This window comes from Mustela lutreola, chromosome 13 (assembly GCF_030435805.1).
Source record: "Mustela lutreola isolate mMusLut2 chromosome 13, mMusLut2.pri, whole genome shotgun sequence".
Classification (NCBI taxonomy): Eukaryota; Metazoa; Chordata; class Mammalia; order Carnivora; family Mustelidae; genus Mustela; species Mustela lutreola.
Window position 1 is genome coordinate 63,680,651 of NC_081302.1, and position 19,445 is coordinate 63,700,095.

General features: G+C 38.4%; 1 protein-coding gene across 1 annotated transcript in view; it reads left to right on the forward strand.

The window, feature by feature from the left end:
* The first annotated feature begins 15,004 nt into the window (after positions 1-15,004).
* Positions 15,005-19,445, forward strand: part of LOC131814151 (phosphatidylinositol 3,4,5-trisphosphate 3-phosphatase TPTE2-like) — a 113,163-nt gene continuing 108,722 nt past the window's right edge. Inside the window, exons 1-3 of the mRNA XM_059144888.1 lie at positions 15,005-15,052; positions 17,344-17,397; positions 18,291-18,344. Coding sequence (XP_059000871.1) covers positions 15,027-15,052; positions 17,344-17,397; positions 18,291-18,344 — 134 coding nt within the window. The 5' untranslated portion in view covers positions 15,005-15,026. The remainder of the gene's footprint in view (positions 15,053-17,343; positions 17,398-18,290; positions 18,345-19,445) is intronic.

Genomic DNA, 19,445 nt, shown 5'->3' on the forward strand with positions numbered 1-19,445 from the left:
TGAACATCAAACCGCATTTCTAAGGAAAATTGAAATATTGGTTTCCAAATAGCTAATTTACAAAGGTTTTTTTTTGTTGTTGTTTTGTTTTGTTTTTAGAATTCAACCAGTTTACAAATTGAAGAAAACTTCTTCTTCTTCTTCTTTTTTTTTTTTTTTAAAGATTTTTATTTATTTATTTGACAGACAGAGATCACAAGTAGGCAGAGAGGCAGGCAGAGAGAGAGGAGGAAGCAGGCTCCCCACTGAGCAGAGAGCTGGATGTGGGGCTCGATCCCAGGACTTTGGGATCATGACCCTAGCTGAAGGCAGAGGCTTTAACCCACTGAGCCACCCGGGCACCCCTGAAGACAACTTCTAACTAAGTCAGAAAAGTTTGGCTTTGATACAAAAGTTGGGTATTCATCCTTTCTGATGGAGACCTAATACTCCATTGTACATATGGACCACGTCTTCTTTATCCATTAAGTCCGTTGAAGGGCATCTTGGCTCTTTCCACAGTTTGGTGGTTGTGGCCCTTGCTGCTATGAATATTGGGGTGTTTGTATCAACATGCATGGGACTGGAAGAGATTATGCTGAGTGAAATAAGTCAAGCAGAGAGGGTCAATTATCCTATGGTTTCACTTGTAGAACATAAGGAATAACATGGAGGACATTAGGAGAAGGAAAGGAAAAGTGAATTGGGGGAAATCAGAGGGGGACACGAAGCATGAGAGACTGTGGACTCTGAGAAACAAACTGAGGGTTTTGGAGGGGAGGGGAGGGGAGGGCTAGGTGAGCCTGGTGGTGGGTATTAAGGAGGGCACATATTGCATGGAGCACTGGGTGTGGTGCATAAACAATGAATCTTGGAACACTGAAAAAATAAAGTTTAAAAAAAGTTTGGCTTTGAAGTCATTGGGGTCTGATCATAGATGTTTTTAATTCTTTAGAAATAATCTAAATGAATTCATATCTGGAATCTCTAATGAAGTCACCAATGCAGGATAAGGTGTATTGAAGGGGGTAGAGAAATTCAGTCCAGAGTATCCATGACAGTATAGAATCTTCTGGACAAGTATCTAAATTTTATTCTAAAAAGTTAGGATTTTCTGTGAGCTAACAATTCATGTTTAGCTAGCAAATCATGTTTACTGTAACTTTGAGATTTCATAAATTCTTGTTGATCAAATAAATTGGTCACATCACAGGTCCATGTAGGAAATCTCTGATAAGTTTTTCCATTTGTTGGTGTTTATAATAAGCTAGACCAACTCTTTAGCCACAGTGATAGTTATGAAAACCTTGATTTTTTCCTAATTCATGTGAGTAAATCGTGTTGCAGTCTGGGGGGAGGAAGCTATAGATGGATCTCTTATTTTGGCGGAGGGAAAGTTTATTCTGAAGCAGGAATAAAATGGAAAGCTATGGAAAGATGTCAGTGTGGACAGGGAGGGTATATAATCTTTTTTAATTTTTAGAAAAGTACCATATTTTAAAGAAAAATTTTTCTGTTTATCACACTTAAATGATGTAGGTTGAAAATGTGACTAGATCTTAGAGAGTAATTTTATCAGTCTTTTAAAATAGAGAAATGTAGAATACTCCTTAATCTTCAATTGTGTTCCTTTCTCATTTTTTTGCTGGATGTATTCTGATTCCCCATTTTGTTGGTTTTGTCTGAGTAGTGACTAACAGAATGTGAACACGTTTTGCTGATTAAATTTTTACTCATTGGAGTTCATTTGACTTGTATCTAAGTAACCTGACTAAGGGTACTTGCTATTGCTCTGAGCTGAAGGCATTTTTACTCAAGCCAAGGAAAGAATACATTTTAAAAATCACATAAGTGACTCTTAATCTCACAAAACAAACTGAGGGTTGCTGGGGGGAGGGGGTTTGGGAGAAGGGGGTGGGATTATGGACATTGGGGAGGGTATGTGCTTTGGTGAGTGCTGTGAAGTGTGTAAACCTGGTGATTCACAGACCTGTACCCCTGGGGATAAAAATATATGTTTATAAAAAATAAAAAAAAATCACAGATATCTGAAAAGAAATAGTCATGGGATTTTTCTGCTTCTCTCCTGGCCAGTTATTCAGCTATTTAATGTCAGTGTTGGAGAATGAGCAGTGCTGAAGAAGAAACCAGCTGGTCACTGGTGGAATTCATTTGCTGTCTAGACAAAGATTATGTGGAAGATATAGGGCCAATTAATAACTACAAATACTTCTTCAAATTACCTGTAATTTTCTCTTAAAATTTTTTAAAATTCCAGTATAATTAGCAAATAATGTTAATAGTTTCATGTGTACATTATAGTGATTCAGCAATTCTATACATTACTCAGTGTTCATCATGATAAATGTATTCTTTAATCATCTTCCCCTATTTCATCTGATCCCTCTCACCTGCCCCCAGGTAACTTCAGTTTATTCTCTATTAAAGGATCTCTTTTTTGCTTTGTCTCTTTTTTACTTTGTTTGTTTGTTTTGCATCTTAAATTCCACATGTAAGTGAAATCATAGTACCTTTATCTTTCTCTGACTGACTTCACCTAGCATTATGCCCTCTAGATCCATCCATGTTGTTGCAAATGGCAAGATTTCATTCTTTTCTATAACTGAATAATATTCCATTTTCGGTTGGGTATATCCTCTCTCTTCTTTATCCATTCATCTATGGATGGACACTCGGGTTGTTTCCATACTTTGGTTATTGTAAATAATGCTGCAAAAAGCATAGGGGTTGCATATCTTATTGAATTAGTGTTTTCATATTCTTTTGGTAAATACCCAGTGTTGGAATTACTGGATCATATGGCAGTTCTATTTTTAATATTTTTTAAAGAAAGTGGATTTTTTTAAAAAAATTATTCATTTATTTGACAGAGATCACAAGTAGGCAGAGAGGCAGGCAGAGAGAGAGGGGAAGGGAAGCAGGATCCCTGCTGAGCAGAGAGCCTGATGAGGGGCTTGATCCGAGGGTCCTGGGATCATGATCTGAGCTGAAGGCAGAGGCTTTAACCCACTGAGCCACCCAGGAACCCCACTATTTTTAATTTTTTGAGGAACCTCCATACTGTTTTCCACAGTGGCTGTTCCAGTTTATATTCCCATCAATAGTGCATGAGGATTACATTTTTCTCCACATTCTTGCCAACATTTCTTGTTTCTTGATTTTAGCCATTCATTTTGACAGGTGTGAGGTAGTAGTATCTCATTGTAGTTTTGATTTGCATTTTCCTGATGATAAGTGATGTTGAACATCTTTTCAAGTGTTTGTTGCCCATTTTTCTTCTTCAGAAAGATGTCTAGTCAGGATTTTTGCCCATTTTTAATTAGATTATTTATTTTTAATAGTTTATTTTTGCTTTTGTTTCTCTTGCCTCAGGACGGATATTTAGAAAAATGTTGCTATGGCCAGTGTCAACAGAAATTATTGTCTTTATTTTCTTCTATGATTTTTGTAGTTTCCGGTCTCAAATTAATTACTTACTTACTTACTTAATTAATTCAACATAGTATTTGCTTTTTTAAATTTAAAATCAATTAGCCAACATATTCATCATTAGTTTTTGGTGTAATGTTTAATGATTCATTAGTTGCTTATAACACCCAGTGCTAATCCCACACTTGTGAGTTTATTTTTGTGAACTGTAGGAAAGTGGTCTAGTTTCATTGGTCCTATTTTGCATGTTGCTGTCCAGTTTCCCCAGCACCAGTTGAAGAGACTGGCTTTTTCTCATTGTATATTCTTGGTTCCTTAGTTATAGTTTAATTTGACTCTATAAGTGCATGTTTATTTCTGGGCTCTCTATTCTGTTACATTGATTTATGTGTCTGTTTTGTGCTAGCACAATACTGTCTTGATTACTACAGCTTTATAGTATATCTTGAAACCTTGGATTATTATACATGCAGTTTTGTTGCTCTTTCTCAAGATTGCTCTGGCTTCGGGCACCTGGGTGGCTCAGTGGGTTAAAGCCTCTGCTTTCGGCTCAGGTCATGATCCCAGGGTCATGGGATTGAGCCTCTCACTGGGCTCTCTGCTCAGCGGGGAGCCTGCTTATCCCTCTCTCTCTGCCTGCTGCTCTGCCTACTTGTGATCTCTGTCTGTCAAATAAACAAATAAAATCTTAAAAAAAAAAAAAAAAAGAAGATTGCTCTGACTGTTCAGTGTCTTTTGTGGTTCCATACAAATTTTAGGATTGTTCTAGTTCTGGAAAAATACAGTTTGTATTTTGAACAGGAATTGCATTGAATCTATTAATTGCTTTGGGTAGTATAGACATTTTAACAAGATTAATTCATCTAATCCATGAGTACAGAATACCTTTGTATTTGTTTATGTTGTCTTCAGTTTCTCTTATCAATGTTGTATAGTTTCAGAGTACAGGTCTTTCATCTCCTTGGTTAAGTTTGTTACTAGGTATTTTTATTTTGGTGCAATTGTAAATGGGACTCTTTTCTAAATTTCTTTTTCTGCTACTCCTTTATTAGTCTGTAGAAAATCTACTGATTTCTGGGTATTGTATCCTGCATTTTTGCTGACTTCATTTATTCTTTTATTTTTTTTAAAGATTTTATTTATTTATTTGACAGAGAGAGAGATCACAAGTAGGCAGAGAGGCAGGCGGGGGCGGACAAGCAGAGAGCCCGATGAAGGACTCGATCCTAGGACCCTGAGATCATGTCCTGAGCCAAAGGCAGTGGCTTAACCCACTGAGCCACCCAGGTGCCCTTCATTTATTCTAATAGTTTTTTGTTGTTGTTGTTTTGTTTTTGTTTTGTATGTGTGTGTGTGTGTGGAGTCTGTAGGGGTTCTATGAATAATAATAGGAAATAGTGAGTTTAAATTCTTCCTTGCCAATATAGATGACTCATTTCTTTGTTTTCTTTCTCATGTTTTCTTTCTTTCATCTGATTGCTGTGGCTAGGACTTCCACTACTATGTTGAATAAAAGTGGTGAGAGTGGACATGCTTGACTTGTTCCTGATCTCAGAGGAAATGCTTTGTTTTTCATCATTAACTATAATGTCAGTTGTGGGTTTTTCATATATGGCCTTTATTGTATAAAGGTATATTCCCCCTAAACCAACTTTGTTGAGAGTTTTTATCATGAATGGATGTTGAATTTTGTCAAATGCTTTTTCTGCGTCTAATGAGATGATCATATAATTTTTATCCTCCATTTTATTGACTTGGTATATCACGTTGATTTGTGAATATTAAATCATCACTGAATCCCTGGTATAAATTTCACTTGAATATGGTGAATGATCCTTTTAATATATTGTTGAATGTGATTTTTCTAATATTTTGTTTAGAATTTTTGCATCTGTGTTCATCAGTGACATTGACCTATAGTTTTCTTTGTTTGTGGTGTCTTTGCTTTTGGTATCAGGGTAATGCTCACCTCATATTATGAATTTGGTAGTTTTCCCTCCTCCTTTATTTTTGGAATGAGGTGAGAATAGGTATTCATTCTCCTTTAAATGTTTGGTAGACTACACCAGCAAATCCATGATGGTCTGCATTTACATTTGGGAGGAATTTTTTGATTATAAATTCAATTTCATTCCTAGTAATTGCCTATTCAGATTTCTATTTCTTTCCAATTCAGTTTTGGAAAATTGTATGTTTCTAGAAATTTATCCATTTCTTCTGGGTCACCTAATTTGTTGGCATATATTTCTCATAGTATTTCCTTTTTCTTTTTTAAGATTTTATTTATTTATTTGACAGACAGAGATCACAAGTAGGCAGAGAAGCTGGCAGAGGGGGGTGGGGGAAGCAGGCTCTCAGATGAGCAGAGATCCCAATGTGGGGCTCAATCCCAGGACTCTGAGATCATGACCTGAGCCGAAGGCAGAGGCTTGACCCACTGAGCCACCCAGGCACCCCTCTCATAGTATTTTCTTATAATTCTTAATTTTTAAGTGGTGTCTGTTTTCTTCATCTGTTTGATTTTATTTACTTAGGTCTTTTTTTCCTTAATGAATCTGACTAAGGCTTGTCAGTTTTGTTGATCTTTTCAAAAAACCAACCCTTGGTCTCACACACACACACACACACACACACACACACACACACACACATATTTAGGTACCTACAAACTATAGCTGAATTTGAAATAGATGGAAGTGCAAAAGCAGATGCATATTGGAGTTAGGCTCAGTAGTCAAGAAAAGTTTTAAAATCACTCTTGATCCATTAAGGGTTCTCTACAGAATTTTTTTTCTACCATATAAAGCTGCATTTCTAGGGGAAAATGAAATACTTCTTTCCAAATAGCCAAATTACATGAGATTTTTTTAGTGTTCAACCACATTATGATTTGTAGATAAAGTGAAGCTTATTTGAATGAAAAAAGTATGTAAGATGTTTGATCAGATACATTTTATCCTTTAGTTCTGATTGGAATGAATTGACCTCAGCAACTGATAAGGAGGTCACCAATAAAAGGTGAAATAAACATATGTAAAGATAAACCAGAGATATTCAACACAGAGTTTCTTGGACACTCTAAAATGTTGGAAGTCTCCACTTCTTTATGTAACATATTTTTTATCTAGTTTGGTAGAAACTAGATCAGGTAGATCTAGTTAGATCTGATAGAAACTCAGGTCTTCCTATCTGAGTTACCAGCAGCCAAAACTCTTAGAAAACTATCAGATTGTTGTATGAGATTCTACTAGAATGGGCTGTATTAGTTTTCTAGGGCTGCTGTAACAAAATATCACAAAACTGAATCATTTAAAACAACAGAAATTCATTGTCTCAGTCTTAGAGGCTAGAAGTTGATATCAGGGTGTCAGTAGGGTTGTTTTCTTCTGAGGGCTATGAGCAAGAATCTATTCCATGCCCCTCTCCTAGCTTCTGGTGATTGCTGTCAATCTTTGCTGTTCCACGGTATGTAGAATCATTGCTCCAATCTCTACCTTAATCTCTACATAGGTGAAGTATGTGTGTTTGTGTCTACATTTTTCCTTTGTCTTAGGACACCAATCGTACTGGATTAGGAGCCCACCCTAAACCAGTATGACTGTGTCTTAATTACACCTACAGCAACCCTATTTCCAATAAGGTCACATGCTGAGTTACAAGGGATAAGATTACAACATATCCATTTTAGGTGGGACAATATTCAACTTATAATATTTGACAAGTGAGGAGAGAGTCCTATTTAGAGCCAGAAGAATAATGGCAGTAGACTGGGAACAGAAGAGGCCTTAGTAGGGAATAATGGAACTAACAGACACTAGGTCTACCCCATAGCCTCCAGAGCTTATGTGAGATAGGCCTGAAGCTCAAATCCACTATCATGGTGGATAGAGCCACTGCCTTAGACCTGCATTGCTTGACCCTCTCTAAGAGGCAGGAAAGATGACCATGATGGGTCAAAGTAAGAAGGTGATGGAAGGACTTGCAAATCAGGAATTTAAATGGAGTAAGAGGGATGTGTACACTATAAACTGAAGTTGAAATGAAATAAATGCCACCACAAAAAGCTTATATAATTTGGGATTAGGGACAGGTATAGAACTTAAATTACATAAAAAGAGAAAAATAAAAAACAAAAAAGAAAAAAAAAGAACTTAAATTACTTAAACCTTGATGCTTACTATTTTCACAATTCTAAGATACCAGTCACCACCATATGATATCTTATTCCTTAAAAAAAATTTTAATTCCAGTATAAGTAACAGACAGTATTATATTAGTTTCAGGTGTACAATGGGGATTCAACAATTTTATACATTGCTCAGTGCTTGTCACCATATGTGTGCTCTTAGTCCTCTTTCATCTGTTTCACCCAACCCCCCTATGCTGGGTAACCTAGTTAAGAGTCTTGTTTTTCTGACTTTTTGAGGAACCTCCATACTATCTTCCAGAGTGGCTGTACAAGCTTGCATTCTCACCAACAGTGAGAATGTCTCTACATCCTTGTGGAAAAACTATAAAGCACTGATGAAAGAAATGGATGCATTTCTCCACATCCTTGCCAATGTTTGTTGTTTTCTGACTTGTTAATTTTAGCCATTCTGACTGGTGTGAGGTGGTATCTCATTGTGGTTATGATTTTTATTTCCCTGATGCCCAGTGATGTTGAGTACTGTTTTCATGTCCATCTACAAAGGAATGGATAAAGAAGATGTAGTAGATATATACAGTGGAATATTACTCAGCCATCAACAAATGAAATCTTACCATTTGCAATGACATTGATGGGACTAGAGGGTATTATGATGAGCAAAGTAAGTCAATCAGAGAAAGACAATGGTGATTTCATGCATATGTGGAATTTAAGAAACAAAACAGATCATAGGTGAAGGGAGGGAAAAATAAGATGAAATCAGAGAGGGAGACAGACCATAAGAAACTCTTAACTATAGGGAACAAACTGAGGGCTGCTGGAGGGGATGTGGGTGAGGGGATGGGATAACTGAGTGATGGGCATTAAAAAGGGCACGTGATATAAAGAGCACCGAGTGTTACATGCAACTGATTAGCCACTGAACTCTACCTACTGTCAACTGAATTTAAATAGAATTTTTTAAAAAGTTTGGGTTGTATTAAGGAGGTCATGTATTGCATGGAGCACTGGATATTATACACAAACAATGAATCATGGAACACTACATCAAAAACCAATGGTGAACTGTATGGTGACTTACATAACATAATGAAATTTAAAAAATAAAAAGTCTGGGTTTTTTGTTTCTTTACTCTTTGTTTTGTTTTTTTTCAGTTCTACATATGAGTGAAATTATATGGTATTTTTCTTTCTCTGACTTATTTCACTTAACGTTATACTTTCTAGATCCATCCATGTTGCAAATGGCAAAATTTCACTATTTTCTATGACTAATATTCATTTGTGAGTGTGTGTATATATGTGTTTACATATATGCATGCATACCACATCTTCTTTATCCATTCATCTATCAATGGGCAGTTCAGTTTTAGCCATTCTGAGAAGTGTCAGGTGATACCTCATTGTAGTTTTGATTTGCATTTCCTTGATGATGAGTGATGTTGAGCGTCTTTTCATATGCCTGTTGGCCCTCTAGATATCTTCTTTGGAGAAATGTCTGGTCATGACTTCTGCCCATTTTAAAATTGGATTATTTGATTTTTGGTGTTGGGTTGTAGAAGTTCTTTATACATTTTGGATACTAATGCTTTATTGGATATGTCACTTGCAAATATTTTCTCCCATTCAGTGGTTGTCTTTTAGTTTTGGTTGTTTCCTTTGCTGTGCAGAAACTTTTTATTTTGATGTAGACCCAACAATTTATTTTTGCTTTTGTTTCCCTGGCCTCAAGAGAACATATCTAGAAAGATTTTGCTATAGCTAATGTCAGAAATTAGTGCCTGTACCCTTTTTATGATTTTAGATCTCACATTTAGGTCCTTTATGCATTTTGAGTTTATTTTTGTGTATGGAGTAAGAAATCGATCCCGTTTCATTCTTTTGCAGCTAAGTTTTCCAAACACCATTTCTTGACGAGACTATTCTTTTCCCCTTCCATATTCTTGCCTCCTTGTTGAAGATTAATTTGACTATATAATCATGAGCTTATATCTGGCCCCTATGATCTATGTGTCTGTTTTTATGCCAGTACTGTACTCTCTTGATTACTATAGCTTTGTGGTTTATCTCCAAATCCAGGATTGTGATACCTCCAGTTTTATTCTTTTTCAAGGTTGCTTTGGCTATATGTGGGTATTTTGTGGTCCACATGAATTTTAGGATTCTTTGTTCTAGTTCTATTAAAAACACTGATTAAAAACACTGGTAATTTCATAGGAATTGCATTGAGTCTGTAGGTTGCTTTGGGTATTATTTTAACAGTATTCTCCCAACTCCTGAGCATGGAATATTTTTCCATTTGTGTAATCTTCCATTTCTTTTACCAGTGTCTTATAGTTTCCAGAATATAGGTCTTCTGTCACCTTAGTTAAGTATTTCTAATTACTTTTTTGGTGCTATTGCAAATGGGAATGTTTTCTTTTTTTTTTCTTCCTTTTTAAATTTTTTTTTCTTTTCGGTGTAACAGTATTCATTGTTTTTGCACCACACCCAGTGCTCCATGCAATACGTGCCCTCTCTAATACCACCACCTGGTTCCCCCAACCTCCCACCCCCTGCCCATTCAGAACCCTCAGATTCTTTTTCAGAGTCCATAGTCTCTCATGGTTCCTATCCTCTTCCAATTTCCCTCAACTCCCTTTCCTTTCCATCTCCCCTTGTCCTCCATGCTATTTGTTTATGCTCCACCAATAAGTGAAACCATATGATGATTGACTCTCTCTGCTTGACTTATTTCACTCAGCAGAATCTCTTCCAGTCCTGTCCATGTTGCTACAAATGTTGGATATTTATCCTTTCTGATGGAGGCATAATACTCCTTAGTGTATATGGACCACATCTTCCTTACCCATTCGTCCATTGAAGGGTATCTTGGTTCTTTCCACAGCCTGACGACCGTGGCCACTGCTGCTATAAACATTGGGATACAGATGGTCCTTCTTTTCACTACATCTGTATCTTTGGGGGAAATACCCAGGAGTGCAATTGCATTTGCAAGTGCAATTGACATAGGGAGCTCTATTTTTAATTTCTTAAGGAATCTCCACACTGTTCTCCAAAGTGGCTGCACCAACTTGCATTCCCACCAACAGTGGAAGAGGGTTCCCCTTTATCCAAATCTCCTCCAACACATATAAACCTAATTGATAATAATAAACTGACACACCAAGTTCCAGGTTACTGATTTGCACTTGGATTTCCAAAAATCAGCTGGTTCATATCCTAGACTGTTGTAACTATTTGAATGGAAAAAGTATATCTAGAATTACCTGATGTCTGACAATGTACCTTTTTGATTCTTTAGCCCTGCCCAGAGTGAGTGGACTTTGGAAACCTATGAGGAATCCACCAGTGAAATGTGAGATATTCATATATAAATTTAAAATGATATATATAATCTCAACATATACATGCATGAAAGAATAAAGAGAGAGACTGAGATTTGTAAAAGTCACTCTCAGGAGTATCTGTGGCAGTAGAGAGTCTTCAAAACTGCTTCTGAGTCTTCTCTGTAGTGTATATATGTAGCTTTCTTTTTTTTTTTTAGATTTAGTTGAATAAAAGAATTCATAAGACAAATGCTTTTCCCCTAAGTAGGTTTGTCTCCTTTAATAGCAGCCAAACCCTCAGATGAAAGTAAGAAGAGAGAAAGCCCTGAGAACCAGGAATTTAAATGGATAAGAGGGATGGGTGCCTCCAAACTGAAACTGAATTTGAAATAGATTCTACCAGAAAAGGCTATTACACACTGGGAATAGGGTGACAGTATAGAACTTCTTATAAATTGATACATTATTAATAAGCCTAAGTCATTGGCATCTTTTATATAAAGCCTCATTTCTAATAAAGAATGAACTACTTGGTTCATTTAGGTGATAAGTAAATAATTTTTAAAGATTGACTGTTCATAAGTATAGAGCAATTGTAGGTATTTAAATGGAAAAAAAGTCAGTCTGACATTACATGTGGTGTCTATGTGCCTTTCTAATTCTTTAGCCCTGTCCAGAGTGAACGGACATCGGAAAACTATGAGGATTTCACCACTGGAATGTGAGCTATGCATGCATAAATTTAAAATGATATGTATAATCTCAACACATACACTCATGGAACAGTAAAGAGAGAGACTGAGATTTGTAATAGTCACTCTTGGGCATCCATGGCAATAGAGTATCTTTAATACTGCTTCTAGGTTCTTACTGTAGTGTATGTAGGTAACTTTCTATCTTCTTCTTCTTCTTTTTAAGATTTAGTTGCATAAGAGTGGAAGCCATAAGAGGGATGCTTCTTTGCTTGAGTACATTTGTCTCCCTTAGTAGCAACCAAACCCTTAATGAGAGTAGGAAGACAGAAAGCCATGAGAACTAGGAATTTAAATAAATAAGAGGGATGGGTGCCTCCAAAATGAAATTGAATTTGAAATAATTTCTACAAAAAAGGCTGTTACACATTATAGTATAGAACTTCTTATGGATTGTATAGAACTTTTTATGGATTGATGGATTATTTATTTGTAGGCCTAACAAAGTCATTAGCATCTTTTTATTTTATTTTTTTGTGTTCCAAGATTCATTGTTTATACACCACACCCAGTGCTCCATGCAATACATGATCTCCTTAATGTCCACCACCAGGATCACCTAGCCCTTCACTCCTCTACCCTCTAAAACCTTCTGTTTCTCAGAGTACACAGTGCACATGCTTTGTCTCCCCCTCCTATTTCCCCCAATTCACTTTTCCTTTCCTTCTCCTAATGTCCTCCATGTTATTCCTTACGTTCCACAACTAAGTGAAAACATATGATAATTGACTCTCTCTGCTTGACTTATTTCACTCAATATATTCTCCTCCAGTCCCATCCATGTTGATACAAAGGTTGGGTATTCATCCTTTCTGATGGAGGAATAATACTCCATTCTATATATGGATCATATATTCTTTATTGATTCATCTGTTGAAGGGTGTCTTGGCTCTTTCCACAGTTTGGCAATTGTGGCCATGGTTGCTATGAACATTGGGGTACTTATGGCTCTTCTTTTCATTACATGTGTACCCTTGGGGTAGATACACAGTAGTGCAATTTGCAGGATGATAGCGTAGCTCTATCAATACCATCTTTTAAAAAAGCCCCATGTCTAATAAAAAGTGACCTACCTGGTTCATTTAGGTGCTATATTCATGAATTTTTTAAAGATTTTATTTATTTATTTGACAGAAATCACAAGTAGACAGAGAGTCAGGCAGAGAGAAAGAGAGAGAGAGAGAGGGAAGCAGGCTCCCCACTGAGCAGAGAGCCCGATGTGGGACTTGATCCCAGACCCTGAGATCATGACCTGCGCCGAAGGCAGCAACTTAACCCATTGAGCCACCCAGGCGCCCTATATACATGAATTTTTAAAGGTGGACCAGATCATATGTATACAGCAGTTGTAGCTATTCATATAGAAAAAAAGTCAGTCTAGAATTACATGTGGTGTCTGACTATGTGCCTCTTTATTCTTTAGAAATGCCCTGACAGAAGTGAAATCAGATGGCTATGAAGTCACCAGTAAACTTTGAGCTATAAATAAATAAAGATAAATATATATCCCTATGCACTCATATGAAAATATTTATATATTAAAACAGACACACACAAACATAAATGCACTGAGAGAAAGGGAAGTAAATGTCAACCTTAAATGAACACCCATGACAATACAATTTCTTTGACTCTTTCTGAATCTTTTCAATGTAGCACCTATAAACAACTGTTTATCCTTTCTGGCTCCAGTTGCGGTAAAGAAGAAGAGGTCCTAGGAGTATCCTTCTTCCGCCTAGTGACTACCAACCAAAACCTTTCAGAGATTTCCAGAATGCCTGTGTATGAGACTTAGTTGATTGGGTGAAGAAGGGACAGAATGCTATTAAAGACAGGAGGAGGTAGCAGTAGGCAGGGGGCAGAGGAGCCCTCAGCAGAAAGAAAGGAGCTAATGAAACCTGGATCCTTCACCCTCCAGAGCTTTGCCACCATGTGAAGCCACTGTCCCAAAGCCACAGTCACGTGGAGGGAGCCCCTCTTCCAGACCTGCCAGTTTCTTGACACCATCTGAGGGCAGGGAAGGCAAGCTTGAGAGGTGAAAGGTGGTGAAGGAGGGACTGGAGAAGCAGGAAATTAGATGGGAAAGAAGGAGGTATACCTGCAAATTGAGGGTGAATTTGAGATCAGTTCCACCATAATAGGCTGTTCCACACTGGCCAGGTTCAGTAGTTAAGATCTGTACTTGATCCTGGAGTCATCTGTGTTTCTGCTAGGTCCATAATACTTATTACAAACATGTAAATCTTCATTTCTAGGGCAAATGAGATATTAGGTTTCAAATAATTGATTTGCATATGAACTTTCTAAGTGTCAGTGAGTTTATAAGTTCAACTAAGAAAGTAAGTCTGGAAGTCATGTGATGTCTTACCGAGTCTGTTTTTAATCCTTTAGCCCTGGCCAGAGTGAACGGACAGCCCCGTCTACCAAAGAACTCTGCGAAGTGATGTGAGCTATGATGAATACATACATAAATAAGTATCTCTACACACACAAACACGCACACACACACACAACACGCACACACTGAGATTTGGGATGTTTGCTCTCAGGATCACACATAGGAATACAGAGATCCTGTGATACTCTTTGTAATGTCTTCTCATGGTAAGGCACTCTATGTAATATTCTTTGTCTTTTGAAGGTAGGTGGAAAAAGTTTGAGCAGGCTCTAGGGAGAGTCTTTTTGATTCCTGGGTTTGTTCATATTTGTCCACCCTTGACGATTGTGGATGAGAGTCTACTAGAGTCGCAAGGGAGGAGGAAAATTTACTTGGAGGAAGGAGGAGTCAGCAGAAAGGATGCAGCTAATGGATCCTGGATCTGCCCCTCACCCTCCAGAGCTCTGCCCCCATGTGAGGCTGGTGCTCTAAACCTACCACCCTACTGGAAGGAACCTCTGCCTCGGGTCTTTAGCCACTGACCCTGCCTGAGGGGTAGGAAAGGCAACCAGGGAGCATGAAGAGTAAGCAGGTGATGAAGGGAATTGAGGGTCATGAAACGAGTTGGGGTCAAAGGGATCTGTACCTCTCAACTGCAGCTGAATTTGAAATAAATTCTACCAGAAAAGGCTGTTACACACTGGGATTAGGGTGACAGTATAGAACTTCTTACAGATTGATACATTGTTTATCTGTAGGCCTAACATAGTCCTTAGCCTCTTAAATAAAGCCTCATTTCTAATAAAAAGTGACCTACCAGGTTAAATTAGATGATATATGCATGAATTTTTAAAGATTGACTAGTTCATACGTTGAGAGCAGTTGCAGCTATTTAAATGGGGGGAAAAAGTCAGTAGGGCATGACATGTGTGTCTGACTATGTGCCTCTTTAATTCTTTAGCACTTCCGTGACTGAATTGAAACTGGACATGGATGAGGAAATCACCAGCAAATTGTGAGCTATAAGTGAATAAAGATAAATATATATTTATATGGACATATATGCACATATGTACTTATATACTTGTATCAACACAGAATCACAAAGACACATACACAAGCAATAGGAATTCATCAAAATCCTAGAGGACAAGAGAGGCAGCAACCTCTTTGGCCTTGGCCACAGCAACTTCTTGCTAGACAAATCCCCAAAGGCCAGGGAAACAAAGGCAAAAATGAACTGTTGGGGCTTCACCAAGATAAAAGGCTTTTGTACAACAAAGGATACCATCAAAAAAGCTAAAGGGCAACCTACAGAATTGGAGAAGATACTTGCAAATACCTTATCAGATAAAGGGCTAGTATCCAAAATCTATGAAGAACTTACCAAACTTATCACCCCAAAACCCAAAACATGATGTCAAGAAATGGGCAGAAGCCATGAATAGACATTTCTCCAGAGAAGACATACGGATGGCCAATAGACACATGGAAAAAATGCTGCACATCACTCAGCCTCAGAGAAATGCAAATCAAAACCACAAGGAGAGACCATTTCATACCAGTGGCAAGGGCTACAATTTAACAAATCAGGGAACAACAGATGTTGGTGAGGTGTTAGGGAAAGGGGAACCCTCGAATGCTGTTGGTGGAATAATGCAAACCGTTCAGCTGCTCTGGAAAAGAGTAGTGAGGATCCTCAGAAAGTTAAAAAGCATAGAGCTACCCTATAACCCAGCAATTGCACTAGTAGATATTCATTCAAATAATACAAACATAGAGATTTGAAGGGATACATGCACCCTAATGTTCCTAGCAGCAATGTGTCCACAATAGCCAAACTATGGAAAGACCTGAGACGTCTATGAACAAATGAGTGAGTAAAGAGTTGTGGTGTATATATACTCAACCATCAAAAGAAGTGAAATCCTGCCATTTGCAATGACGTAATGGAACTTAAGGGATATTTTACCCAGTGAAATAAGTCAGTCAGAGAAGGACAAATACCATCCAATTTCACTCATGTCCAATTGAAGAAACAAAACAGATGAGCATGGGGGAAGGGAAGGAAAAGAGGAAAACAGTGAGACAAACCATAGGCGACTCTCAACTATAGGGAACAAACTGTGTTGCTGAAGGGGGAGGCGCGTTGGGGATGGGGTAACTGGGTGATGGGCATTAAGAAAGGCACTCAAAGTAATGAGGACTGGGTGTTGTATGCAACTGATGAATCACTGAATTCTTCCGCTGAAACTTAAAATACTGTATATGTTAATTAAATTGAATGTAAATAAAAAAAGAAATAGATGAAGTTTCCTGATATATTCTTTTTTTCCCCATTTCATCTTGTTTCTTTTCAGTGTTCCAAGATTCATTGTTTTTGCACCACACCCAGTGTTCCTTGCATTACGTGCCCTCCTAATACCCACCACCTGGCTCACCTAACACCCCACCCCTCTTCTCTCCAAAACCCTCAGTTTGTTTCTCAGAGTCCACAGTCTCTCATGGTTATTCTTAAGAACATCTGCAACAATACCGTGTCTTTGACTCTTTCTGATCTTTCCAATGTAGCACCTATAGGCAACTGTTTATCCTTTTTAGCTCCAGTTGCATTAAAGAAGAACAGGTCCTAGGAGGATCCCTCTTCCCCCTGGGGACTAGCAAGCAAAACCTTTCATAGATTTCCAGAATGCCTGTGTATGAGACTTAGTTGATTGGGTGAAGAAGGGACAGAATGCTATTAAAGACAGGAGGAGGTAGCAGTAGGCAGGGGGCAGAGGAGCCCTCAGCAGAAAGAAAGGAGCTAATGAAACCTGGATCCTTCACCCTCCAGAGCTTTGCCACCATGTGAAGCCACTGTCCCAAAGCCACAGTCACGTGGAGGGAGCCCCTCTTCCAGACCTGCCAGTTTCTTGACACCATCTGAGGGCAGGGAAGGCAAGCTTGAGAGGTGAAAGGCGGTGAAGGAGGGACTGGAGAAGCAGGAAATTAGATGGGAAAGAAGGAGGTATACCTGCAAATTGAGGGTGAATTTGAGATCAGTTCCACCATAATAGGCTGTTCCACACTGGCCAGGCTCAGTAGTTAAGATCTGTACTTGATCCTGGAGTCATCTGTGTTTTTGCTAGGTCCATAATACTTATTACAAACACGTAAGTCTTCATTTCTAGGGCAAACGAGATATTAGATTTCAAATAATTGATTTGCACGTGAACTTTCTAAGTGTCAGTGAGTTTATAAGTTCAACTAAGAAAGTAAGTCTGGAAGTCATGTGATGTCTTACCGAGTCTGTTTTTAATCCTTTAGCCCTGGCCAGAGTGAACGGACAGCCCCATCTACCGAAGGACTCTGCAAAGTGATGTGAGCTATGATGAATACATACATAAATAAGTATCTCTACACACACAAACACGCACACACACACACAACATACACACACTGAGATTTGGGATGTTTGCTCTCAGGATCACACATAGGAATACAGAGATCCTGTGATACTCTTTGTAATGTCTTCTCATGGTAAGGCACTCTATGTAATATTTTTGTCTTTTGAAGGTAGGTGGAAAAAGTTTGAGCAGGCTCTAGGGAGAGTCTTTTTGATTCCTGGGTTTGTTCATATTTGTCCACCCTTGACGATTGTGGATGAGAGTCTACTAGAGTCGCAAGGGAGGAGGAAAATTTACTTGGAGGAAGGAGGAGTCAGCAGAAAGGATGCAGCTAATGGATCCTGGATCTGCCCCTCACCCTCCAGAGCTCTGCCCCCATGTGAGGCTGGTGCTCTAAACCTACCACCCTACTGGAAGGAACCTCTGCCTCGGGTCTTTAGCCACTGACCCTGCCTGAGGGGTAGGAAAGGCAACCAGGGAGCATGAAGAGTAAGCAGGTGATGAAGGGAATTGAGGGTCATGAAACGAGTTGGGGTCAAAGGGATCTGTACCTCTCAACTGCAGCTGAATTTGAAATAAATTCTACCAGAAAAGGCTGTTACACACTGGGATTAGGGTGACAGTATAGAACTTCTTACAGATTGATACATTGTTTATCTGTAGGCCTAACATAGTCCTTAGCCTCTTAAATAAAGCCTCATTTCTAATAAAAAGTGACCTACCAGGTTAAATTAGATGATATATGCATGAATTTTTAAAGATTGACTAGTTCATACGTTGAGAGCAGTTGCAGCTATTTAAATGGGGGGGAAAAAGTCAGTAGGGCATGACATGTGTGTCTGACTATGTGCCTCTTTAATTCTTTAGCACTTCTGTGACTGAATTGAAACTGGACATGGATGAGGAAATCACCAGCAAATTGTGAGCTATAAGTGAATAAAGATAAATATATATTTATATGGACATATATGCACATATGTACTTATATACTTGTATCAACACAGAATCACAAAGACACATACACAAGCAATAGGAATTCATCAAAATCCTAGAGGACAAGAGAGGCAGCAACCTCTTTGGCCTTGGCCACAGCAACTTCTTGCTAGACAAATCCCCAAAAGACAGGGAAACATAGGAAAAAAATGAACTGTTGGGGCTTCACCAAGAGAAAAGGCTTTTGTACAACAGAGGAATCCATCAACAAAGCTAAATGGCAACCTACAGAAAGGGAGAAGATACTTGCAAATACCTTATCAGATAAAGGGCTAGTATCCAAAATCTATTAAGAACTTAAACTTAACACCCCAAAACCCACAACATGTTGTCAAGAAATGGGCAGAAGCCATGAATAGACATTTCTCCAGAGAAGACATATGGATGGCCAATAGACACATGGAAAAAATGCTGCACATCACTCAGCCTCAGAGAAATGCAAATCAAAACCACAAGGACAGACCATTTCATACCAGTGGCAAGGGCTACCATTTAACAAATCAGGGAACAACAGATGTTGGTGAGGTGGTAGAGAAAGGGGAACCCTCGAATGCTGTTGGTCGAATAATGCAAACCGGTCAGCCGCTCTGGAAAAGAGTAGGGAGGATCCTCAGAAAGTTAAAAAGCATAGAGCTACCCTATAACCCAGCAATTGCACTAGTAGATATTCATTCAAAGAATAGAAACATAGTGATTTGAAGGGATACAGGCACCCTAATGTTCCCAGCAGCGATGTGTCAATAGCCAAACTATGGAAAGACGCGAGACGTCTATGAATAGATGAGTGAGTAAAGAAGATGTGGCGTATGTATACTCAACCATCAAAAGGAATGAAATTCTGCCATTTGCAATGATGTGGATGGAACTTAACGGATATTTTACCCAGTGAAATAAGTCAGTCAGAGAAGGACAAATACCATTTGTGACAAATTTCACTAATGTGGAATTGAAGAAACAAAACAGATGAGCATATTGTTCATGGCAGTCAGGGCTGCCTGAGGGATGCTACACTTATGGAGGGGAAAGGGT